Here is a 27,928-nt window from a genome sequence, read left to right as displayed (position 1 = left end):
AATATAATATTTACATTGCATTTAAAACATGCAAAAATGACACAGTGCAATATGTTTTGTAAGGGTACACATAAGCAGAAATGATTGGAATCTACGAAATCAAGCCAGTTTAGAGTAAAGGAAGGAACGAGATTCAGAAGGGTGTACAAGCTTTGATTATATTGGCATTCTACTTATCATACTATGTGCAGGGCATACAAATTCTCATGAAAGAAGAAAAGAAAGAATGAGGAAAGAAAGGAAGAAAAGAAAAGAAAAGAAAACAAAGACTACTTAGGTTGTTGTGTATTGAATTTCCATGTCTAGACCTGGTGAGTCTCTAAAACCTCATCCTTAGGAGTGACTAATGTGGTCTTGACAATGAATTCAGATGTGTGTGTATAATTTCCTCAACTTCCTGCCTATTCACGTTATGTACCACTATCATTACACACAGTTTAATAAATAAGCATAAGAACATTCCTTACTTAATTTGCTCTTCCTTTGTTTCCACCTTCCAGCTAGTAGCTACCTCCTCCCATGTGGTTGCCTTTTGTAGGTCTTTATGCCTGACTCAGGAAAGCACCCGTCAGCTTTTAGGTTCTTTTGGATGGCTACTTAATGTGATTTCCTCTAGCTATTTCATTTTAGCAGTAAGCCACATGTTCTAGGCTATCTTTGCAGCCTGGAGGACTTTTAGGTGCTTGTTTATTTGGGTTGGGCCTTACTAACTGAAGGCAGAGACAAAGGTTCTTAGAATACTCCCATTTGAGAGACAAGTTAAAATATTAGAATCCAAGTAAGAAGGTTCATAGCCAGTTTTCTGTACTAAAAGGGGGATTGGGAACAAATGGACCATTACAACAACAGTGGGACCCTCAACCATCTCTGATTTAAATTGGAAAACATGAGGAGAGTGACCCAAAGGTTGTCTTCTCTAGCTAGACTGGAGCTGAAGGGGGAATGAGGAAAAGATTGCATGGTAATTCAAACCAGATAAAGCTGAATTGTGGAATTTAAATTATGTTCTTATAGTTTTATATAATCTCTCACCATTATTTCTTCATGTAAAGGTAAAAAGGTTTGTGAATGTAAACAGCTGATTGAAGAGGATGATTGTGGCAAGGGTTTCTCCAAAACAAAGAAATGGAGAGAGTCATGAATTTGGGGAGGGGGTTGACATCAATGTAGTCCAGTCAGTCAGTTAGGTACTCAGCAGGAACAATTTACCTCAGAGGGCTAAAGTGAAAAAGCATGAGAAAAACTGAATGGACGATGGTTTAGAGAAGTGTGACTGTGTGGACTCAGCTAGAAAGAGGCCCAAGGTTAAGATTATTTATATCCAACTTCTTTTCAATCCCTTCTTCCTTGATGAACCCCAGTCCACACACTTTATTGGTGGAGAGTAGTGCATATCGTTGGTGTTTTTGTCTCCTTAGCTAGCTTTTCTCCTCGGCCTTTCTCAAGCATAATTTGCCAAAAATAGCCCAAACTATAACAATACCCATTATCTCCCCCAACATCCTGAACTCAGCTTTACATTTCATAAAAATTAATCAACTCTTGGGAGATCATTGTTTTGCTGAAGTCAATCCTAAAGTGAAAGTTCTCTTAAAGGTACTTATTCTAAATATTAATTGGGTTGTGACAACAGAATTTTAAGTGGTCTCATTAGGGACCATTGTTAGAAATAGCATGGATATAAATGCTTCTTATAAGACATACTTCTGGAATAAACTAGTAAGGGAATGTAAAGTGCTAACAAACTGAATTCTCTCCTTCTGGGATTGAAATTGCACATTCTAAAGATGGACTGCACTTCATATATTTGGACTCTTCTATTATAATTTATAAAAATATGAGAAAAGTAATATTTCCCCTTCTTCAGTTGGTGGAATATATTTTCAGAGAGTCTGAATAGATAAGGTTTTATTTAAAGGTGCAATCCATTTCAACTAATCAGTTTTGTTAGGTTTTCAGTGTAATCTCAGTGAACTAAATCTTAAATTGGCCAAATTAACGGCATTTCATAGATAGGAAAAAGTTCCTTTCAGATGCTTTTTCCTTTTATTTTATTCTTCTAGCAGCTCTACAAATCCTTTTCTCCCACCAGGAACATGCACATTTAGGTACTACTTCTTTAGTATTTACATCCCAAATTTCTAGGATCTGATGAAAATCTGCTCTTTGGCATTTTAAGAAATGTCCACATGTGTATCCATGGACAAGTACCCATTTGTTCACTATGCATCTGGTTGCTATTCAACAAGTACTTTTTGAGTGAATGAATGAATTTCTTCCCTAAATATGGTTGTATCAGGGACACCTTCAATTTCTAGACCTCACTGATTTGTCCTCTGTGGCATTGATGTCATAACACTGCACTCTACTCCTTGTAGTGAACATACTTCCCTATAATTATATCCTATGGAGACAAACTAGAATAATGAAAGCCTGAGATTATCTGGATTCAAATTCCAGTTCTACCACTGGAGACTTTACCCAGGTAATTAAGTCTCAGTTTCCCTTTCTGAAAAACTTGAGTGATTACCATATTATTTTCTAGAGTGGTTGTGAGGATCAGCAAATATTGTGCATTTTAAATTCAATATAATGGTGCGGAAATGTTCAATACCTAGTACTTTCCATTCTTTCTTTTGGACTTGTTTGTGCCATTGCTATCTATTTAAACTAGTAGCTTCTCAGTGAGCTACAACTCTCTTTATGGCACATGTTCAATGATGATGCTGAAGGTACTGGTACGCTGTCTTCTTCTCAGAAGACTTAACTTCCTGAGAACAGAAATTGGAGTTATCTGATTTGTTACTGAATTTGTTATTGACTCCTCAGTGCCTTCCTGGGGTAGGTTCTTAATAAATATGTATTGAATGTATCTTGGCACCACAGAATAATGGAAGGTCAGAGCTGGCCTTATTCCTTATCTAACCTGTTATATTACATTTGAGGAAATCGAGACTTAGTGAAGTAAGCAATTATCAAAAGCAATTCATACAGAGCAAGGTTAGGCCATCTTTAGTGCTCATTGCCACTGAACCATACTTCTTGATGATGATGGCAAAGAAAATGATGAAAGAGATATTGTTGAAGCTCAAACCTCTTTGAGGAGTAAAACAACCATATGGTGCTCATCTCTGCCTCTCCAAGAGCTCATGTTTATCAGATTTATCAAGAATCTATTGAAGATATTCCATGAGTACATTCCCCTTATTTCACAGGTAGTGTTATCATCATCCAAAGGTTCTAATACCTCCCTAGGCATCTTGAAGTGGGAAACAAAGTTGGTGGGATGTGGCAACACTCTTGCAAACTCAGTTTTGCTCTATAAGCATGTAACTGACTCCAGAGAGGAAACCATGGCCCATCAGTCCTCTGTAATACTTGGTTTGGCATATGGCAATTGTTCTTAATTTAAATATAACAATTTGTAGCAGGTGTTTTTGTTTTTAGCTGTTTTTATGTAGTGCAGAGAGAAGTATCCTGTGAAGCAAATAATGTAGATTACTCATTAGAGAAGTCATCTCTTGTACGAAGGGTTTGTATGACATCCAGCTGTGTCCCTGACACCTCCCTTGTTCCATGTGAGGGATCTGACAATGGGCCCTGGGAAAGGATGCCCTTTGTGTAATATACACCAGCATGTGTGCAGGTGTTTCCCCTCATGAATCAGAAGCAGATGTCTGGTCAGGCAGAATATATGACAACTTGACATATATCTGGCTGCACCTAACAGGGAAAGTATGGCTCATAAATTGTACTAATAAAACACCATCACTGAAGTTTTGACTGAGACTTCAAACAAACACCTTTATCCTTCAACACTAAGAGAGACTAGATATCACAGAGGGTTTATGACAAGTTCCAAACTTAAAGGATTGTGTGTTGAACCTCTACTCTGACACTGATGGATTTTATAAGACACATAAGCATCTATCCAGGTGCTCATAGAATTTATTTAACAACTACTTTACGTATGTGCTATGTAATAAGCACCTAAAAGGTTCAGAAGACCAAGATGCAAGAATTTCAGTGTGGTCGTGTGTTCAGGGACTCTGATGACAAAAATATTTTTCAAATAGTTCATAAATAAATAAGCCTACCAAGCACCAACTGCTTATAGAAAACAAGGAGAATGCACTACCATTCAAAATGTTACATCCTTAATTTAGGGAGCTCTAGAAAACCAAACCAAACCAAACCAAACCAAACCAAACCAAACCAAACCAGAACTTTCACAACAAACAATAAATCTTTTCTCATAAGTTTAACTACAACTTTAAGTTTTAAGTTTTTTTCTATTATTTTTAGATAATAGAATTATTATTAAAATTCAGTACAGGATTTTCAGCCTTTTGTGCCATTTGAGGGTATGTCTTATGATCTTTCTCCCTAATTTTCCTGCCCAAAGATTTCATTTTGGGATTTTTTTTGAAACCACCATTAAAATATTTTAATATCAGTGTAAAAATTAAGTTCCCATTTGTAAATGACACAAATAATTTTTTCCAGTCAAAATTCTGGGGGATAGACTCAGAATCACTTGTAATCTATCATCTGTTTGTAGTTTGTAAAAATTTTGCCCCCAAATAACTGCTTGTGATCCAGTTATTCTGTGATGGCATGTTCATAAAGTGAAGGTGAGTTATACAAACTAAAATGAAAATAAGTGACTTAAAGGGGGATGGCAATGTCCAGAGTACTTCAAATCTAGTACGTGCACTGCCTTTTAAATGACAAAAAGATAATACACATTTATGAGAGGAAATGGATGGGGAAGCCTAAGCATGTTTGATTTAAAGCAATTCTGTTATCTGTCATTTGAAGAAAAAAAAATTTGCTGATTTTAAAACAATACTTTAGTTACAGATGTTTCCAGACCCCTTCCCTGATCCAAGGAAACAAAATACCATTCAGTAACAAGCCCAGATTTAGAGATGGGGTTTTGTTCCAATATAAACATTTCTTAACTAGACCTTCTCCATGAAAGTGCATAGTCAATTTTTCCATTACAGTGGGAAAGACAAAGCTTTTAGCTTAAAAGGCATTCTCGCCTACTGCATGATGCTCCCAGAATGAGTTCCATGGCTCACTATTGATGTCAAGCTGAATGTGCACTGCTTCTCAGAATTATGAGACAGAACTATATCAGATCAGGCATTGCCAGAAAAACTGGCAATATTTGGCTTTGAGTATTTAGTATGGTCACTTATTCATTTCATCTTTCTGTTCATGTAACACTGTTTACTCAGGGCCCAGTTTAGGCCTTGGCAAAGCAGGCATTCAACAAATAACTGAGGAATGCATAAACGAAGGTTTTGAGCACCAATTATACTGAGACCACTTGGACAGGCAATTTGGGGGATCAGAAGATGAATCATACCCTACTGCCTGTAAAAGTTCAGTGGGGGGCACATAAGTTGTATTCGTTACTTACTAAAATATACGTAAGAAAGTGGTAAGAATCACAGTATATTGAGAGGTACAGAGAGCTGAAAGAGTAAGGAGGAGGGAGAGATTATTGTCAACATGGAACAGGAAGAAAGTTAAGAATAATCCTTTAGAGAGGAGGCATTTGTTGTAGGTTTTCTGGAAGAAAGAAAGCTGAAGCTGAAACACTGGAAATCATAGAACAAGTTATAGTTACACATTTTAAGGTAGGGTAGCTTAAACTCATATTCTGTTTGTTGTTCCAATGCTCAAAGCAGGTATCTTTCACTTTTGATAATCTAGCTCAAGAAAGATAGCAGATGGATTTACTTCTTTCTAGTTGCTGGAACTTCCTTTGGAAAGATTAATTTAATACTAGTAGTTAAACTTGTGTGACATCTTCAGTGATTTTCTGGCTTATAGTATACTCTCAGAGTCAAACCTCTCTTTCTGCATACATTGTAGATAATATTGGAGGCATAATCTAATACTTGAAATAAGTGTTAGGCATATCTGGAAGCCTCTTTAATTCTTTGTCGCCATCAGAGTCCCATGAGTTACTCTTATGTGGCTTGAAATATAGGAATTTCGATGTTTTTTCAAATTATAATTATAAATAGGGACTATATTTTAACTACAAAAGGGACTATTTTCATTTATCCTCTTTCATTATGTTATCTAATACACTTACCCAAACTGAGGTAAGGGGAATGGAGGAAGTACTTGGTTTTGTGTCTCTGAGAATTGAAAGTATCATTTCATTAACTTAGAGCCTATCAGGAAGTAATAAAAGATCCTGGTGCACTTGTTTTTCAATACTCTATAGTCAATAGTCCCATTTCTGAGTAGCTAAAATAAAGCAAATAATTGTTTTCATCTAAAGCTTTGACTACATTTCAAGTTTTTTTCCTTTTTGAAATTTACAAATTTCTTAGATGATTAAATACAAAGGAAATCCATGCTGATTCATGGACTTTGAGGAAAAAGCACATTTTCTAGATGAATATGACTTTCTGTTCAAGGTTTAAACAAAGAGATCATAGTCAAACAAAAGTCAGATTAGTTTAGATAATCTGAGATGAAGATACAATATCTTAGATCTAAAAAATGAGTCCAATGCTTAGCTTTTAAAATAATTAAATGGAAGAGCAAACAAAAAGATGTTCTACAGGAAAAATAAAAAGAATCCAAAACCAAAATGGTTATTTACACTGAACATTTTGATAAATACTGCATGTCCAAGAACACAGGCACAGGAAAAACGTGTTTCATCTGCCAAAGTAACCACAAATACTTTTTGAGATTAGGGAGAGCTTAGCCCTTCAATAAAAACCCAGAGTTTTCAAGCACTTTATACAGAGTATTATCCTTCCCTCATAAAGATGATTACCCTGACCTTACCATGATATCACTTTAAATGCAATATTACCTGTACGTACTGAGGAGTCTCCTCACATCAAAGACTGGAGAGAGAACAAGGCATGACGGTGCCCACCATATTGAAAATGAACAACGGAGCAGGCAGCAGATTAGAGCTGTCCTGCCTTCCAAATACCTTTCTGTTTTGCTGATCATGTGTGGACTTCCCTAATCCCCTGAACTATCTTTTATTCTTTATCTTCTATTAAGCTCAATGCACATCTGAGCAGATACTTTTCCTGGGCCAAATCTCTGGATTATATCATAAAGTTCTATAATTCTGTTGTGAACTGGGAATTTTCTTTTGGGAAACAAGCTTGATATATTTCCTTGCTGTTAGAAGACCAGGATACTTGTCTTTAAAATCAACAATGGAAAAGTTTTCCAAGTAAAGTGGAGATGCTGAAATTGTCATCAAACAGGTCAAGAAGGTCATAGTGGGGTACAAGTGCCACAGCAAACCACTTTGGTCCTATCATACATTTCATTTTCTTCATTAATTTCCCTTGTTTCAATGTTTTTTCTATGTTATAGAGGTTTCTTAAAGTCATGTGGAGACCTGACTGATGGCTGTGTACAGGGGAATACCAGACATGATGTGGTATGAGAATATTAAAACTTAATTCTTCAATTGTTTTGAAACAAAAGTGTTACTGTTCATTTTTGAAATAGATCTTTCTTCCTTTAAAGATCAAGAATGTTCTGTTTGTTTTTATGTGACCATCAGAAAACTCCAGCCGGAAATTCTCAAGTCTGAAAAGCAATAGCTTTTGAATGCTTACTTTCTCAGTATAGGTGTGGAGAGCTTTGTTTCAGGGGTTGATATCCTTATGAGGACAAGACAAAAATCCCCAAAATGAAAGAAAAGGAATGAATGTTGTGGTTAAAAATTGAATTCAAAATTGAGATAAATATGATGATCCAAAAACCAAGAGCAGTTTTAATGTTTTAGTAAATAATTACTTACTTCTAAGATACAGATGGCCACTAAGCTACAATAATAAGTTAAACATAATTTGCTCTTGTCTGATACAGCTTATTTCATGTCCCAACACACAAATCTTCAGGTGTTACTCACCCCCATTGTTTGTTCCTTGCATCCTAACTCAGGGATGCAGTAGGACAAGAGGAATTCCCCCAAAGCCGGAAACTTGGTTGTGGTTCCAGGTATGGAAACCTTCTGTGGGATCTTGGGGAACTGACCAAATTCTAGTGCTAGATTCCTCCTCTTCAGTGACCTTAGCAGCACAATGATTTCTAGGCTCTTCCAATCCTAACATTCTACAGGTGTATGAAACTTCCTGCCAACTCAATAAGGTTACAAGCTAGGAGACTTTTGGACAAATCACTTTTACCAAACTCTATGCTTTTATGGTTAGATTCATAGCACTGCTGTCTGGTTGTAAAATGGTTATGAAGATCAAAGGTGGAAATATGTAAGAAAACACTTTGTAAATCTTGAAAGCTTTATAAGTATTGATATTATTTTGAACTGACTTATAATCATTGAAAATTCCAATCTTTGGTGGTCATAAATAACATTTACCCAATATAATAACTTTGTAAAAAGCTGAAATCTTCAAGTTATGGATTGAAAGACATATAGAAAATTTCTTAACCATTTGACTAGCTTTCCCTAGGTGTTTTGAATATGTTGTAAAGTCAAATAAAAAGCTATAGCTTGCTTTCACAATACTATGAAGTGCTTAGGGCTTAACTTTTTATTCAAATAAAAATTATCAAAATGTATAAATGTATTCAATTATGGATGTCAAGTATAATAAATTAGAATAAATAAACAAATTTTTTAAAAAACTAAAGTTTTTTATGTTTATTTTCTTGATTTTCATTGACATAACATTTATAATGGAAGCATTTGGCCTTTAGAGATCCCAGAAATGGCTTTTGGACCACAGATGGTATGTTGAGGGAGGAGAGTGAGTCTGAGGGCTATCTTTTTAGCTCTGGGTACAGGTTAGATGTACCTGGTTTATATTAAAATGTAGCTAACATTTTAAGATATGATAATATTTATTGTGATGAAAATGGGTATAGAAAAATAAAAGTTACACAAACATCTGACCATTTCTACAGAGATCAAAGATAGCGGTTAACTGGTCTACCCACTACCACCCTATCCTCTCTCCAAAATTCCTGTGTTGTTTTCCTCAGCACTCCCAGGTAATGACTGAGACAAAAGTGGGAATTTCCTAGGAAAGGGCCAAAAATATCATCAGACAGGGAACAGGAAGCATAAAAATATCTCTCAGGAGAGCACCAATTGTTCAAAGATTTTAGCTCATGTTTGGAACTGTTACAGAGGTGCTTAGAGCATCAGCAGTTTCCTGTAGACAGCAACACATACTGGTTGGATGCAGGTGTAGGTGCTCCTGGGATGAGCATTGATTTGAATAAGATTTTGAAGACTTGCCATGATTTAGAATATCTATTTGGAGGCCTTAGTACAGTGGTAGTTTGCAAATATTTTATAGCAAAGAAATCTTTTTTTTAAAATTCTATGTGGAATTCATCTATAACTCAGATAAAAAGAAGATGCTGTGGTTGAAAGAGGCAGGGCCCCAAACTTCTGCTGCTTAGGGTCCCTTAGCTCAAGTTATAGCCAAGACCTTTCTATGTTGCCTTAGCTTAAAAGTCACAGACTTAGTAGGTCTTAAGTTAAAGGTCCCTACACTGATTCCCCCATGATCTAATTACATTTCTATAAACACCAGCAGCATCTTCTCCCTCATTATTGTTTTCCATACATATGACAGGCCATCTTGATAGAACCTTGGCAATGATCCCAGCATCTGTTCTCTCCTTTTCAGATCATGACCACCATACAAACCTAGGCCCTTCTTACTCTTCCCTGGACAGTCGCCAATATAACACATAGGTTATTCTGATTCTAGGTTCTCTGCTGCCTTTAGCCCATCTACCAGTAGACTATTTTCAGATTAATGTTGACAATGATAATTTTTATTGTGTTTCCCTTTCTTCTGCTCCGAAATCTTCAATGTGTCTAGTCCAACCAAATGGAATATTTCCCTTCCTAGAAGAAATGCCATTTCTTGGTTTTTATTCAGTGTATCCCCTCAGCTATATTCTCTTTCTCACTGTCTTCAAGATCTAACTCAAGAGTCACCCTCTCATGAAGTTACTTGGGAACTTCCCACCAGAAATGAATTCTTTTTCTAAACATCTAAGAGTTTTTATAACATAACAATCTACTTTTATCTACTAGCATGCTTGTTTTGTCTTTGTGTTTTATTCATCTTTGTATGTACTTTTTTTAAAATATGAGAGTAAAGATATAAATGCTGATCCATCACATGTCCCTGGACATGTAGGGAAAACAAGGTAGCAATAAAGGGCCTGGGTACTATTTTCCATATTTCAAAATATTCAATTAATCTAAAACATTACAAATAATACAAAATGCTAAATTTTTGGTTTTGGCTAAAGTTAAAATAGAGCAATGACACTGTTTTATCAGAAATTCCCTTCATAGCTATAAATTATTTTGCCTCATTAAAAAATAAGATTATTTAACATTTTGTTTGGTAGGTGTTATGGGCTGAACTGTATCCTCTAAAAATTCAAGTTGAAGCTTTAACCCCTAGGGTGATAGTATTCAGAGATAGGACCTGTGAGGAGGTAATAAAGGTTAACTGAAATCATATGGGTGAGTCTTAACCCAGCAGAAGTGGTGTCTTCATAAGAATAAGAGACAACAGAGATCTCTCTCTGTGTAGGTACATAGAAGAAAGGTGATGTGAGAAGGTGGCCATCTATCAGTTAGGAAGAGAGCCCTCACCAGCTGACCCTGAACAGTATCTTGATCTTGAACTTCTAACCTTTAGAACAGTGAAAAATACTCTTCTATTGTGTAAGCCACCCAGATTCGGTATTTGTCATGGAAGTCCTAGCAGACTAATGCAATGGGCGAAATATTACAAAATGTGAAGTTAGGGACAGAAGATAAATAATAGAGATCCATGGGCACAAAAAGGTTGGGGACCACTACTCTCATACATCCCCTCATACATTTTGGTTATAATGGATTTCACCAGTGACTACTGCCACAGCCACTCTCCTGTCCAGGAGGGCAGAATCCCTGTGCCCTGAATCATGCCTTTCAGCACTAGGCTCTCACTCCTTATGTCTGAGTAAACAACTTGCTTATTTCACCAACTTGTTTTATTCAGTGCTTGACAGTTTCTAAGAAAGTAGTTAATAGCCCATGTTTCTCATAGGTATGACTTAAATCCTTTCTCTTTCTAAAATTCCTTTCTTTTTTCTCCTTTTCATTTATAGTGAAAGTATTAAAAGGTAAACTGCTCACTAAGTCTTAACTCCATTTTCCTGTGGTTGACATATTTTGTCTAATCATGTCCCCTTAGGTCCCAGTTTTACTATAGTTCAAGCTCTTTTCTCATACTTTTAAAGTTCTTTTAAGTTGTAAGTCTACGAAGTGAACTCAGGACTCCATTGAAAATAACCCTGAGCAAAGCTGGACATATATGAATATATGTATGTGTACATGTATGTCAACTTTTATTTCTCTTTTATCTGAGATAATTTCTCATTGTTACTAAGATGATAGAGTTAGTTTACTCCATAACTCTATAACTTAAAAAAAAAGTCAAAGCCTAAACATATCACTAATTCAAATGTTCTTTACAGATTCATCAATTGCCAAGCCCAATGCAGCATTCCTGAATGCTACTAGGGACAATTGTTAGCTGAGTAATGCTAAGATTTAGAAGCAGATGTTAGAGGGCTTAATAGAACCAGTTTAAGATCTTGGAGCCAGTTGAATCTCCAAATAAGTTACTCAACTGCTCTATGACTTGGTTTCCTTGTCTGTAAGATGGGGCTAATATGAATGAATAGCTTCTTAATAAGCAGGACACAATAGGTGCTAATCAAGTGTTTAATAATTAAAGGTAAAAGGATCTTAGAAATCAGCCAGTTAGCTGTCTGGAACGGGTTGAAGCATCGCTGTTCTTTAAGGTCATTATAAAATAGTAATCTCTCAGGGCTAAGACTGCACCAAGGAGCCTGGAACCTACAGGGAGAATGGGAATACTGTTTGATACAGAAGGAAACACACACCCTGACTCAAATGCACACCTCAGTTCCTCTAGGAAAGTATTCACGAGAGGAATGGCCTTGGCAATTTTCACTTTGGGGAAACCAGCTCTTCCAAGTCTTGTAACATTATCTTTCCAGTCCCAGGACACAGACTGCAATCCTCACTCCATGGAGCCTCATTATCCTGACTCAGGATGACTCCCTTGTTTCCAAGAAAAACATCACAATCCAACCATTCCTAGAGTCTCAGCAACACCCTATTTCCCAGCAGATTTCACACACAATGCCCCGCCCCTCCGGCCTCCCCTCTTTTCCCTCAAGGACATTTTTCAACAGTTCCACTTCAGTGCCAGGGAAGGTCAGGAGGGAACAGAAACCCTCTATATCATTTGATGTCTTTTCTCAAAACACATTTTCTGGGCACCCGCTAATGTGGTCCATGAGTTCAAGAAGTGCATTACCTTCTCAACTCTCCAGATTCTTGTCTTGAAGCCACAGCTTACTTTGAGGCTTTTTTTTTTTTTTTTTTTTTTTTTTTTTAATTCTAAAATGTGCCTTTTTGGAACTGGGGTTTAGTACCTGAGTGAGCCTGTGAATTTCACTAGGCCAAGATTTGGCTTAATATTTTTGGTCTCCCTCATATATCAAAAAAGTTTTCCTTTTCTGGATTCATAATTTCCCCTGAGTACATTCAAAATTTAAGCCCAGCTGCATTTTAGAACTCAGAATTTCTTATATTTTAATGTGCTTATGAACAGGCCGAGGTGTGGTGAAAATTCAGATTCTGGTCCTGAGGTTCTGCCTTCCCAATACATATTCAGGTGATGCTGATGCTACTGTTTACAGACCGTACTTTGAGTAGCAACCTTTTAGACTCACTTCTCCATAACCAGAAATAATCAGGGTGGGCATTCATACACCAGGGCAAGTTCCCTGCCTTCCAGAAAATTCCTTGAATATGTTGCTTCCAAATATTGTGTTCTGCCCAATCTACAGCAAACTTTTAAATGTCTTTAAAGCATCATTAAGACCCAGTGGTTAATGTGTGATGTATAATATAAGTGGTAATTTCATTTGATATTTAAAATGAATCAATAATCTGTGCCTTCTTATCCTTACTGTCCCACTGAGTGAAAATTCTCTGGACCCTCTTGCCACTTGACATTTAACTATTAGGTAGTGACATGTTTCCTCTCAGTGGTTCTCCATATCCTTGTCCTCTTCCATTGTTATACCTTGTTGTCCTTGTGTAGTGGAGCTTCATGTTTAGGGTCATTTGGAAAGGTCTGAATAGGATAGGTGGTGGTACCCAGGAACCCTGCTGTGGGAGACCACTGACATTGGTTGGGCACACCAGGATGCACATGTACGCATGGTGGTGTCTGCAACTAATACTGTCTAGGGAGCCTCCTCAGTGTGTCACCATGGAAAGACTCATGTCTATTGCTGGGCCCATGCCCCTGCCCTGCAGATCACCTCCAACTGCCATACTCTGTGATGGTGGAAAGCAGGGAAAAGTACCCCATAAAATTTCTCTTCTCACCCCTTCTACCTGTTAGTTTCCTGTGTTTCCCTTGGGCTCTGGACTTGTAAATCTTGGGGTTCTGGCTGGGACAACAGTTTGTGTGATTCTGTTCCTTAAACTTGCTTCCCTTTACCTGATGCATATTTTAATCTACTTTGTTAGAATTTTGTTGCTAGAAATAAACTTTTCTTTCCTTTCTTTCCTGCTAAAGAAACTGAGGCTATAGAAGAAGAAAGATCCTTCCAGATCCCTTGGTCTATAAGATGGTCTATTTATTAACAATGGAGTCAAGAATGAGAAAAGTTAGTTCCAGACTCAAATCCAGCTCTACTCAATTCCGCGAGCATCTCCTACTGATAATTTAACATAAAGCAGATAGAAAACACAAAGAGTAAAGTTAATGATAATATAGTAGAGGTAAACAATTTTCCTTTAAAAGTTATCAAAATATGTTCATGTAATGACCTCTATGCTAATGCTAAGGATGATTAAGTCCATTGAAACAACTGGAAAGACTCTAAGGCCAGAGTGAGAAGACACCATTCCTTGTACTGCTGCTGCTGAGCTTCCCAACTTCCTTTCTGTCCCCAATTCCGTTGCTTCACCTGAAAAATGAGAGGACTGAATCTCTAAACTTCCTTTCTTTACCTAACATTCTATGATTTCTTTGATTTCATGGTTCAAGGTATAACAGAATTATGCATCCAATAATAACCTTCCACGGACTCTCAAACAGGCCTCAAACACCCTCAAGCAGGTCTCCCTTATGTTGAATTCTGTGATGTAGTAGAGGCTTTTGAGCTTGCCTCTTCTGAGTGGAGTTTGGAGATCTATTGGCATTGATCATGACAGACAATACGATCCAGGGAACTCGATGGAATGAGGCAATTATTCATGCACTACAATGAAACAGCGACCTACGTACAGACATTGGGACTCTGTCTTCAAAGAACAGGCATTTAGCATCTCACATATGTCCTGGGGCATGACGGAAAACAGCCTGCTGCTCCCAGGGCTTATGGCAGATCAGCAGAAAGAGAGGTAACACTTTGGGCATGCTCAGCTTGTCCAATTGTATCACTGTTCATCAAGGAAAAAACACATGTCATGAAGGTCAAAAGGCATCATAGACTATCTTGCTGTGGAAGAATGGGCTTGAAACCAATTTAAGCCTGAGATCTGAAATTTGTGCTGTGGTGCTGTGCTGTGATCACAAGCTGAGGAAAGGACTTTTCTTCTATTTTGACCATTCTGTAGTCATTTTGATTTGTCTATTATCAGATTCTAGATGGTTCTACAGGTCTAGCTTCCCTGGGTCTGAGAATCACTAGACAATCCTCTTGTCTACTGCTGGTGTCTATATTATGCAATGCTTTGGCCTGATATTTGGCTTTATAGCGTTGCTTAGCTCAGGATGTCATGTGGCAATGCACTTTGTACACAGCAGTATTTCGTGAGGGAATCATGTCCCCAAGGCAGGTTTCACTGAAGACATCTCTGATCCCTAGAGTCCCTGATTTCCTTTAATGCAATCATGCCGCTCCTGCTAATGGAGGGTATAAGTTCAAAATAATATTCATACACAAAATCTGCACCATACTCAGGGGCCCTTTTAGCTGTAGGCTTCAGCATTTTTACAGTTCTAATCTCAAGAGCATTGCATTAATGCAGTTGTTAATGTTATGGGATTTCTCCAATTATCAGTTCTCATGGAGTTATAAAATGTAGATCCTTCACTACATTTAGGTAAACCACAATATCTCCAGTGCTCACCAAAACACAACATAAAAATTAAGAAAGTCCTGAAAGTGAAAAGTAGTGTCATTTTGCATGTTACTATCTTCCCTAGTTTTTAAAGGTGGAATTTGTTTCCTTATATGTTTTTCGCTCATGCAGAAGATTTTAGGTTTGAATATGGAAAATTTGCCCACTACCATTCAGGCTGGGAATGTTGTTTCCCCCAAGTTTCTCTGGATAAAAGACTCAGATTCAGAGTGAACTGCTGGCAGCTGAATTTCATTAAGACTTTGATGGGAAACTTTAGTTGGAATTACAAACATCTGTGGTTTAAACTTCCCTTTAGTAAACCATTTCCCAGAATTTAGCCTTACCACACCAGGAGTGAAAAAGAAAAACAGTTGAAAAGAGAATGCTGCTCTTTGCGAATACAGGAGTAGATATTAAATATTTGGCTACATGCTTGCTATATCTCAGTGAACTAGCAGATATACTTATTTTAGAAAATAACTGTTTGGAAATGCCAAATCCTGAAACTCAAAGCACATACTGGAAATCTGAATTTAATGATTTCTAACCAATCAAATGTCTCAAAATTATGTCTGGCCATCATATTATATGGTTACTAAAGCAAGGAAAAGTCATAAAGAGGGAAGTGTTTGGGGCATTGTTTACTGTACACAACTATGATATGTCAGAGTTGAGGATCTGTGGATAAAAGAAAGAAAAAAAGGTTTTTTGTCTTTGTCATATCAATGATGTTGGGTTTTTTTGTTTGGTTGGTTATTTAGTTTTTTCTAGAGATTTAGACAAATCATTCATTTCTCCCAACTGTACAGATCATCTTATTGCTGGGGAAAGGTTGTTTAAAGAGTCATTAAAGAGAATGATTACAAAAGCTAAACTGTAGTCGCATTCTTGTCCAGTGTTGCATAACCAGCAAATTTGTAAGCAAAGTTGAACTTAACCAAATTCAGAGAATAAATAAAGATTTAGATAGTAATATACTCTTAACAAGCTACTACATAACTTTACCTGTGGATAGATAGAAAGAGTGAAAGAAGAGAAAGGAGGGACAGAATGAGAGAACTAAGGGCTAACTTTGTGTCAGGCAGCTTATATATGCTATTTCATTTTTAAATGTCATAACAATCTTGCAAGGCAAATACATTTCTATTTACTTTACAATCAAGGGAACTGGGCCTTTAAAAGATGAACTAATTTGCCTAAAGTCAAATGACTAGAAAGTCCTGGAGCTGGATGCACACCATATCCCTCTGGCCACAAGCCCATGTTCTGCCTCTGATGAAAGGTAAATTCTAAATACTGCAAAACAGAGACTGCAAATAAATAGCCTCAGGCTGACTCTGGTCTTCAGATATACCAAGTCTGCAGGGTATTTTTAAAAAACTGACTCAGCAATTTCTCTTAGGAATCCAGATTCTGTCTTCTCTTGGAAGAAAATAAACAAAACCCAGAAAACCTGGCAGTGCTGGAGGCAACTGCCCCTCTGCAAGGAGCAGCCCTCTGTATCCTGTCACTCAGAGCCCCATCACTCACAGGATGTATTCCTTTCACTGAGCTAGTGCCACCAAGTTATTTTTTTTTTGCCTGGCATTGATAAGTATCTGCATTTCAAAAATTTCTTGTACTACAGGATCCAACAATTTCATTTCTGAACATATACCCAAAGAACTGAAGTAAGATCTCAAACAGATATTTGTATATCAATATTCATAGCAATGTTATTCACAACAACCAAAACAACCCAATGATGGATGAATGGATAAACAAACAGCATATTATTCAGCTTTAAAAAATGAAATTCTGACACGTTACAATATGGATGAGTTTTGAAGACATTATTCTGTGAAATAAGCCATCACAAAAGGACAGAAACTCTGTCATTCTTTCTATAATAAGTACCTTGAGTAGCAGAAAGCAGAATGGCACCAGAGGCGAGAAGCAGAATGTTGCTTGCCAAGGCTGAGGGGAAGGCTAAATAGGGAGTTGTTATTTAATGGGGTTTAGTTTGGAAACATGAAAAATTCTAGAGTGGATGGTGGTAGTGGGTACATAATATGAATGTACCTGGTGCCACTGAATGCTACACTGAAGAATGGTGAAAATTATAAAACTTACATTATAAATGTCTTTAGATTTTTAAAACCTCTGATTAAATCAGGAACTCTGGACTTATAGGGAATGGATTCTTTATTTTCTAGTATTTAAGTAATATGTCTATAAGATAGACCTTGTATCCTATAGGTAGTGCTCTTTTGAAACCTTTGCCTTTTAACTGAAATCAAGAGATGCTAATGTGGACCACAGCATCATGGGGAGGACACACTAGAATATTTAAACAAAGGGAAACTAGGATGCAGGATGATGCTATACTTAAAGACAGTCAGGAGACCCTGTGAAACACCGGGAAAAGAGAATGAAACCCTGAAACTTCATCTGCAAACATCAATTATCTCATACATGTATGTTCATGGGATATAGTAAACATCAACAAATATTAGTTTTTTTTCTTTTTTTTTTATGAGTATTAAAAAAATAGTGATGAACTGGAAATGTAGCTCAGTGATAGAGCACTAGGTTAGCATGTGTGAGGCCCTGGAATCGATCCCCAGCACTACAAAAAAAGAAATAAATGAATAAATAAATAAATAAAAATAGTTATTAGACTAGTTAGGAAGCTGAGCTATCTCAAATCTTTGGTAGTTCTCAACTGCTTTTATATAACTTTTGCTCTTCTTCTAGCAAACACTGCATAAATGGTCTCTGAATGGCTATTGATTTGAGGAAATTCTAAAAACTTTTAGTAAAATTATCCTCACAGATACTTCTACTTACTTAATCACCTCTTCCTACATATTTCTGTATAGTCAACTGCTTTTATAAACTCCTTCCTCATTGTGCCACTTATTAGACACAGGGTCTAGACATCTGCACAGTGTCTCTGTTCCCAGTATGTAATGAGATAAAGATAGTCCCACTGATTTGTCATGAGGTAAAAGGAAATAACTGGTGGAAAGTGTTTGGACAAGTGTCTGACATGTGGAAGGTATTTAATGAGTGTTAGCTATCCTACCACCATGATATTTTAGTTCTTCTAAAGTAAGTTTTTAAAAACCTTCTTTGGTGTTTGGTGAATAGGTTATTGTGATCTACGTCAGCAGCTTAGGAATAACGCTCTGTCTATATCACCTCTATGGCATTTCTTTGTAGCCACTGTTACAGAACATCAATTCATTCTTCTTTGCATATATTTTCCTCTCTTGGATTGCTTACCCTTTGAGAGTAATCAGGGATGAGACTCTGCTGCCTGTTTTCTTGCTCTGCATGGTAAACCTCCAAATTTGCTTTTTGTATAAATAATTAAGTGAATGAAATAATGTTCGTATGTAGGGGATTCAATGTACCTAACAAATTTTTGGAATAGCAGTACCGGATGATGATCCAGGCTAGCGACTAGAGGTCTTATTGTAGTCTTATGAGATCTTGTACAAAGTAAGGGGCCAAGATAAGAAAAAAGAAAAACAGATAGTGAAAGAGACATAACTGTCTTTTAATAAACATTCTGCAGTCTTTCAATTGTTAGGCAGGGAGCCTAACAATGTGTTCTGGAATGGTATCAGATATAAACAATGAAAAGAATTGAGAGGGAAAGTTCCTTGGAATTAGTCTCCTTCATAGTGCATCTTTTAAGGAAGCCAGTTTGTCTAGGGCCGGGTAGAGACTGGGCTCATGGAGCAATGAGTTTTTTTGGAGGGACATTAATACAACAAAAATGACAACAGAAAATCCAGTCAAGTTACTATGAGATAAGGTCCTGTTTTCTCCTCTTGGATTAACAATTGTTAATCGCTTCCCTTCTCATTATCTCTCAAGACCAGAACAGCACCCTGGTCCTCATTGTCTCTATTTCTCTATGTCTCTGTGTGACTTCTTTTCTAGTCACACAGTGTCAACCTCTAATCTAGTGAAACTCCTGCTTCTTTTTGATAGACAAGAATCTCACTCTTCCCAAGAATACCGTGATAATCTCCTTGGGGGATGTTTCTGTCTCTATTTCTGGAGCCCCTCTAGTTCTTTAGCATTTTTACATTGATCAAGAAGAATTTGGCAAGTTTTACTTGCTTCCATGTGTAGGATGAAAAGAATAGACATTTTAAAATGATGTGAAATATTACAATACTGAATATCCTTTTAGGAATTACCTAATCTCCCCTTTGCTCACCCTCAACTACTGAAAATTACTGCTGTCACCATAAATTCATCAACAATGACTCAGTAAATTTCTTTTTAAGCAGAATTTGGAAAAATCCTCCCCACAATGAGTACAGAGTTACCTAGGAGTGTTCCTTTTTTCAGATTCTTTCCACCCTGGGGGAAGCCTGGTTTGTTTTATTAAAAAAAAAAAAAAAAAAAAAAAAAAGGAGGGTTCTTCCTTCTTGGTCAGCCAGCACTCTGCTCTTCAATCTGTGCACTTTTCATGTGTTTGCTCCCCAGCTCACAGTGAATGCCACAGTGTGCCAGAGTCCCTGCCTTGGGCCAAGCACCCAGGGATGAAGTGGACAGAGCCCTGCTATGGAGGTGCTGGGGAGGTGCTGGAATGGCACTTGGGAAGGCCTTCAGCCAAGAACCTCCCACTGCTCCATGCTCATCTTAGTTATTTTCTTTCTTCCCTTTGAAGGAGATTTGAGGAATAACCATTCATATAAATCCAATTCAAATAAAGTGAATGCATTTTTAGAATACCTTCCCATCCAAATTTTGAACGTCTTCCATGAATAATGTGTTTATGTTCCTTCTCTCTCTCTCTCTACACACAGACCTACACACACACACAACCCCCTGATGCAATCCCATAAAGTGGTCATGACATGTCATTAAGTCTCCAAAACGTATTTGGTTTAAGATCTGCTTACTGGCTATAAAGAGCATGGGAAACTTAATGGTGGGGCGTGGGGAATTGCCTTGGGACCACAGGCTAACCGGAGGCATTATGTGAAACTATGCACTGGGAACATAATTACTTCGATCCCACCCTTTCTACACCATATACTTTGACCTTCTTGGAATGACTAATATCTTTTTTCTGTCTCCCTAAACCAAAGCCCTCAATTGGCATTTTGAACTTACTAGACTCTGACAATGTTACATATTTAACATGCTATGGAACATTCTTTCTAACTGGATGGATACAGAAAATGAAAATACAATAATATTTATAAATAATATTAAGTAAAATAGTACCATAAAAATAAAATTTTAAGAAATATTCCCAAATAAGAATTTCTTTTCATCTAATCATCCATATATATTTTATAATAACTCTTAGCAAGTATAAAATATTTATTGCATATCAGGCACAAGTTAAGCATTCTCTATTTTATATAACTTCACTATAATGACTATATGAGATGTAAAATAGACATCAATAATTTCTCAGCCTCAATCAGTTTCTTGATGTGCAATTTGAGCAACTATAATTTGCCCAAGGTCAGGGAGTTTGAGATTTAAACTTGGGACCATCAGTCTAACAGCCTGAAATCTTAAACAATTTGCTGAGCCACTTTCCTATTTATTATTTTACTGAACACATGAGCATTATGAAATTGCTCAGAGTTTCAACATTTAATTAATTAAATTTCTTTGTAGTGCCAGGACCTCATGCATGTTAGGCAAGCACTCTACCACTGAACTACACCCCTGTCCAACATTAATTTTAAGGTATCTTAATACTCAAATAATTATTTTCTTAGTTTTTTTATGAAATGAGAGTTACGAAAAGTTATGAGTTAAAAGTTATATCTTTAGATTTAGTAGGAAACAAACACAAGATTCCTAGGTAATTTTGAATTTCACATAAATAATAAAAAAATTTAGTATATATGTATATATTTATGTCCTGTGCAATATTTGAGATATAACCCAAAATTTATCGATGGTTTATCTGGAATTCAAATTTAATTGGGCAAGTTGTATTCTATCTGCCACTCAAGTGGCAGCGTTTCATTCAGGGACTTTCCATGCCCAAAGCAACAGGTGGAGATAAAGCTTCACCAGGGTTAATTCCAAGACTGCAGAGAAGCAATGTTGTCCCATTGTGTAGAGTCTCTCCTGGTTTGTCCTCTCCCAAGTGTCTGGGAGTGAAGATGACCAGAAGCTATGTCCTCTCTTTCTCAAGGAGGCTACATTTCGCACCAGAATGAGAGCTGGATGCACTCTGGCTCAATCTACTCCCCCTTGTTTTGGTGGGGGTTGTGGATAGGGCTTACTCTGAAGAAGGACTGTCTTCATGCACCTTATTTTAAATCAATAATTAATAACTACAGTTATACTAACAATTAGTTATCAACTGGTAAAATTAAGAGCCACAGACCAGACTTCAGTGGTGTTAGAAATAGTGTCAATTCACTCCACTATTTTAATTGAATGATTACTGTAACCGCAGCTATAGGATATGGTGTGTGTGTGTGTGTGTGTGTGTGTGTGTGTGTGTTTGTTAGGCCAATTGCTCTTTCCTTTCCCATGAACTTAGGTGACTTCGTTTTCCTCCTATTTAGCATCTCCCACGCACTGGACATACTGTTGTCTGTCTGAGCTCAGGGGGCTCTTAAATCATTTGCTCAGGAGTCATTCTCTTTCACCACATTTCCGTGCTTTCGTTATGTTTTCAACTTTAAAAGTTGTTGTAAGGTATTCAAATGGCATAACAGCATTGAATAAATAGCTTATTATCAATGGAATATGTTGATCATTTTAACTTTGGGGACTAGAGTTGATTTAGTCTTGCTTCTGGAATAGAATGGTTTATTTCTATTTAAGGTATCCACTCTGCAGTTTCCTAACAGCTTCCTTCATGGCCCATCACCCCCACTCACCTCCTCTGCCCCCTCTGTTGCAAACTTTTTGTTTAATTTGAGTCAAAAAGTTATGTCCTATAAAAAAAATGTTATGCTCTCCTTATCCCAAGAGCAGAGGAGTAGGAAGGCAGTGACAGGACACACAGATTAAGCACTATGGCTTGAGAAAATGACCACTGGGACACACAAAAAGCATTAACAGTAATAACAACAAATAAAATCACTGATGTGTTGCTACAGGGCAGGTGAGTCTAGCAGGCCCACTCAGAGCATGAAGGACACATGCACTTATGCCAATTTGAATAGACATGTTCCAAAGTCTCAACTTGAAACATAACATCCAAACTCTACTTAGGAAGTGGAACTCTTTCTCTTTATTTCAAGTTTCTGAATTGTCCTAGTCTAGGCAGTGGGAGGGGGGAGAGAGGGAGAAGGAGAGAGAGAGAGAGAGAGAGAGAGAATTGTGGCACAGCCCGCAGGCGCAGGTGCCCCAGCAGGGTGACAATGGCTGGGACACTGTACCTTGGCAGCAGGAGGCAGGAGTCCCGGAGCCAGGCGGGGTTCACTCGTCTCAGGCCTGCCGACCACTGAGCTCCCTTCGATGTCAAAAGGAAAGGCGTTGTCGTCCCCGGACGCCGCGCTAGAACAGGCAACACCCCAGAGGAGCCACAGAGACAGGACTGGGCACCAGGCTGAGCTCAAAGCCATCTCTCCGCGGACATCCAACAGCGCTTTCCGCGGCTCTGGAACTGTTGATCTTCTTCGGTCCCCACGGGGTGCGCTGGTGTCTGGTAATTTACCTCCTCTGGGTCTGCAGTATCCAGATGTGGGAACGCCAGGCAGCCCAATCAGCAACTTTGGAGGGGGAAAAAAAGGGAGAGTGAGAAAGTTTGCGAGGATTTCTTTCTCTCTTCTCCCTTCTTTTCCTCCCTCCCTCTCTCACTCTGTCTCCCTCGCCACACACACACACACACACACACACACACACACACACACACACACACACACACACACACACACACACACACCCCTTCCCGCTCCAGGCGCCCAGGGGAGGCTTTGGTTCAGGAACCTACAGATGGACGGAACTTAAAGCCCAGCATCAAAAGCCCGGGCTGGGGTGCCCCGCCAGAGCCAGCGCGCTTGGCGGCCAGGACGGAGGACTGTGCTCGCTCTTCTGGCTTCCTTCCCACACTCATTCTCACCACTCCCTTTCACCTTCCACTTCCAGGCCCTCCCACTCCAAGTTGGTTTTTCAGACACTGAGGTCCGGTCTCTCCTTCTCGCCTCCCCTCCCCTCTCAGTTTGGAGCCCCTCCAAGGGCTCCAGATGAATATTCAGCATTGGCAATGCATCCTCACATCTCTTATTTATTTAGTCCAGGTGCCAGATGTCTTATCTATATTTATATAGATCTTTTATGTGGCCCCAGCTAGTTTTCAGGAAAGTGGGTGGAAAGAGGATTCCAGGGGTGGGAGTCAGAAGTAGATGATCTCAGGAGACAGAGGGGCAGGGTGCCCACTTTCTTGAGCAAGGTTTCTCATTTTCTAGAAATGGACTGCTACACTCTTTGTGCTAGTATCTTGTCTTGAGTCTTGCTGGCCACTGGGCTTCCTCCTGACAATCCTCACCCAGAGGGCTTGGGAGAATATCTTTTGCTGCAGCCCTGGAAAATGACTTCATTACTCAAATGCATGAACTTTTATTTACAAAGAACATCTTGTTTTCATCCTAAAGAGGTGCTTTGTAAGGGACCCGGAACAAGGCTTGCAGTGTATGAGCTTGTCAAATATACTGCCCACAACCCCGACCTCTTCCTCTTGGCCTGTAATCTCATGCCTACTACATCTGTCTGCGTCACATAACCTTTCCAAGACTTTGGTAGAAGTTGGGCTATAATTATTCCAGGGTGCCTCTGTGGGTGGGTCAGTGGCTGCTGCAGTTGATAGGTGCCTTTGTTTACATTGCCTTCATGACAGAGCTTTAAATATTCCACAAGATCCAAAAGTGGCTTAAAAATGTCCAGTTGAGACAACCATAAAATGACACCCAGGTAAGTTTGTAGGTATCTGAAATCATGGTTAGTCATGCAATAAAGCATCGTCATGAAACCGAATTTTTAGCTCCATTTCATAGAGCAAGTTATTTGTCTAAGGATAAACAGCACAATCATGTATTCTGTACTTACCACATTCTAGATACTTGGCATATGCCATTTGTAGACTTAACAGCATTCTTGAAAAGAGGTCTATTATTTCCTTCTTATGGAAAAAAATAAAAGAGAGAGAGGTTCAGAGAGACCAGGACGTTTGCCCCAGGCCACCCAGCTGATAGAAAGCTGAGTTGAAATTTGAAACCGGGCCTCATGGTCCAAAGCTCCCCTTTATATCTGTATCATGTTGAAACTCACAAAATAAAGACAGTGAGTTCAGAGGCAGGAGAAATAAGTTCTCCCACTTTTTGACTCCTACATGCCAAAAATTCATATAAAGTATCTCTCTTAATTTTATCTTGATGATAATCCCAAGAAGCAGGGGTTATTACTAGGCAATGGGTAAATGGTACTGTGGCCTAGGTAAGTCTTATGGTAATGAAACTGAGCCATAAAACATCAACTTCTATGTTCCTAAAAACTGTTTAACTTTTTTAGGATTCAGAAACAGACCTCTAGGACTTGATCTAAGCTGTCCTTGAGAGTCTAGTGGAACCAAAACTCTCCAAAGAGTATTGCTGAGGATTGAGAACAGGTCCAGTGAACCTAAATTAGAAGTGAGTGGTGCAGTCAACAATTGTGAGATGGACCAGAATTATTCACAAGTTCACCTGGACCTGTGGAGGGCATACAGACTCTCCCAGAAAGACTTCCATTAAAACGGCTTAGCCCTCTATCTCCCTTTACCTTTGCCTGAGTTCCTTCACCACCAGCTGATCTGGGAGATACATTTAAGTGTGCGTCTTGTTTTCTTGTAGGTCCACATTCCTTAAAGCTCCTTGGTGTGATAGTGCAGATAGGTGCCATAGTATTGGCTTCTCTACACATGGGGCAGGGAGTCTTGCTTGTTAACAGTAGGGTCCCTGATTTTAAATTATAAAATGCACAATACAAAAGAGCAAAGCCAGACAAAACAAAAAGAGTTGTCATAGATTCCAGAGTATTTGTAATGTTTTCATTTGAAAATATAAAAATAGCAATGAAAGGAACCATTACACTAAATTGTGGTCATCTTCTTCTACATAAACAGTTTAACCTACTAAATTAAGTGAAAGTACTTAAAAATATATGCTTGGTTTGGTTGGTTCTTTGAGACATTTCTATTTGGTGATGAAGTCACTGGACTCTGAGGAGAAACAATAATTCTCAATTATCCTATTCCATCCTCCTTTTAAAAAAATTAAATAATAATAATATTAATTATATATATTATGTATATAATTATATATATTATGTATATATTATGTTATATATATATTTTCTTTTTGACTTCGGATATTGATCACTTCAGCACACCAAATCTTTTCATATTTGTTTTCTGAAGGATTATATCCTCTTCCTCATTAACTGTCAATTAATCATACACTTTTTATTTGACCTGGGAGCTTCCTGCCCAGCACGTAGTGTTCAAGTTCTGAAAGAAGGCCCAAGCAGTGGGGATAGTAGTATATTTGTCTGGGACCTTATTTTTGATTAAATATATTCTTCCAAAAATTTTTCCTTATCTTTCTGCAGACACTATTACTTTTTTTGAAGCAAAATGGCACAACATATAAGAGAGTGGGTTTTTGTATGAAATAAAATGGGGTTCAAATCCTGGGTCTGATAACAATAGTTCTAAGAGCTTGACACAAAATTTAGTATCTATAAATGTCAGTTTCCTCATCTGTAAAATGGGAATAATGATTCCTCTTTCACTGAGTTATTATAAAATAATGTAAATAAAACATTAGCATAGACTGGCACAGTTAATACTACACTAACAGACTGCTCATTTAATACTCTTTAATTATACAATATCTTCAAGACTTAAAGATGAATAGACTGACTATTTCTAAAGAAGGAAACAACCATGCTTATTTACCTTGTGGCTTGGGCAACCTCCCATTTGCTGAGAATAGCCATTCCCATTTCTGACTGCTATTGGGCTTCTCCATGTATCAACCATTGAATGAAGTTGTCATGGATTATAGAATGATGGGGTAGACAGGCAAGGAGAGATCATGGATGAGTATTTTACCACAAGTTGAAGGTAGTAGAATAAGGGGAGTTACCTCTTTACTAAAGACCCACTCTCAGAACACCAGAGACCTGAGGGTAGGAGGATTTTATTCTTGCTAAAGGTACAACTGGAGAACATTTTCAGTGTTGCTGCTTTAAAAGCACAACTCTTACCCTCTCTCCTTTTCCTGGGATTGAGGATGAATATTTGCCAAGTACTTTGGTGGCCATTATCTCTGGTGGGACTCCTACCTTCCACAGGATCACCCTCAAAGTATAGCAGAAAACCAGTTAGTGCAAAATGAGGACCCCACACCTTCCAACTGCCAGACTTCTTGTTGCCTCCCAAATCAGATCAAGCTAGTTTTAGTTCTGGTAACATCTGACCTGGTGCTTTTTAGACTTTATCAAAAGAAAGTTTTGAAATTCCCTGATGAGTCTCCAGTGCAGTTATCAGAAGGTAAATATCAAGGCTGCCTATCCCTTGGCTGTTGGACCTGTCCTCAGCATCTAAGGATCCAGTGAGGGTGTTGTTAACACATCCCATGTGCCCTTCTGTAAATAGAAAGTCGCGTCAGATGCTATTTTGGATTTGTAGGTGCTAATCTTGACATAACTAGACAAGAGGGTTGTTGTGGGAACTGTGTACTAGTGACAATAATTTCATGATGACGTTGGTCAGAGAAGAGAGCAGGAGCTGAGCTACCCACTCCTGTGAGGTCTTTAACTGGTAATCCTGTGATAGGAATGGAAAATGTAAAATCGTGTCTCTTTTTCTGCTAATACTCCTCTCCTCTCCTCTTAGACTGAGCTTCTCCTTCACGAACAACCCTGGTGGAGGATCAGACCTTCTGAGGAGGAATGATAGTAAGAGAACTTGAGATGGATGAGACTTTTTTAAAGCTGTTTTTCCAGCATTAGTCTTCTCAGGCTTTCGTGCAGGATGTGGATAGTATGTGCTATATATAATGTGCCTCTTTATCGTCACAGTCTTATTTAGCTTTAAGCATATTTTACCTGTATTCTTTTCTATCCGTCTGCTTATTTATTTACTTATTTAGTATTTATTGCATACTTTGAAATCTCAAATTCAGATGCTGAGAATAAAACAGTCAAAACAAGGCCCTGTTAAGGAGTCAAGAGTTCTATGGGCCAGATATAATGAGACCCTGTAAGGGATGCAAAGTGATTATCAGGAGTTCAGAGGGGAAGTCTGGACAAGCTACTAATAATAACTAATAGAACAAGCCTTTTACAGATGCAGCTGGCGGAAGTCAGGGAAAATTCTAGAAGAAGATGGCAACTGTGCTGAGTCTTAACCAATAGGGTGGAGAAATGCATATGAAGAGGAGAGAATGCAGTGGTGTCAATGGAGGGGCAGGAAGTTATGTGATTTCCACACGGAGCCTACAGAGGAAGAGACTCCCCAGTCCCAGACGGGCCTCTCAGACTGCCCTCCAGTCCAGGCCCCATAGGCAATAGAGGATCCTCCCACATGCAAATATGAGCACTAGGGAGCTGTTCATAATACTTATACCCTGGACAAAATCTTGAGCAAACTAATGGGAGGAAGAACAATTTTCAAAAGGCTTTATCCATCACCTGGAACTCTTGCTGTCCCTCCTCTTCACAGTG

The 27,928-nt window shown here is 38.1% G+C and overlaps 1 protein-coding gene across 1 annotated transcript in view; it reads right to left on the bottom strand.

Annotated features, from left to right (window-relative positions):
* Lama4 (laminin subunit alpha 4) overlaps positions 1-23,292 on the bottom strand; it is a 136,066-nt gene extending 112,774 nt beyond the window's left edge. Inside the window, 2 exon segments of the mRNA XM_047557628.1 lie at positions 22,603-22,935; positions 23,157-23,292. Of these exon segments, the coding sequence (XP_047413584.1) occupies positions 22,603-22,935; positions 23,157-23,279 (456 nt within the window). The 5' untranslated portion in view covers positions 23,280-23,292.
* Between the last annotated feature and the right edge of the window lie 4,636 nt (positions 23,293-27,928).

This window comes from Sciurus carolinensis, chromosome 7 (assembly GCF_902686445.1).
Source record: "Sciurus carolinensis chromosome 7, mSciCar1.2, whole genome shotgun sequence".
NCBI classification, from domain to species: domain Eukaryota; kingdom Metazoa; phylum Chordata; class Mammalia; order Rodentia; family Sciuridae; genus Sciurus; species Sciurus carolinensis.
Note: the sequence above shows the minus strand (reverse complement) of the source record. Positions and strands in the feature narration are given on the sequence as shown.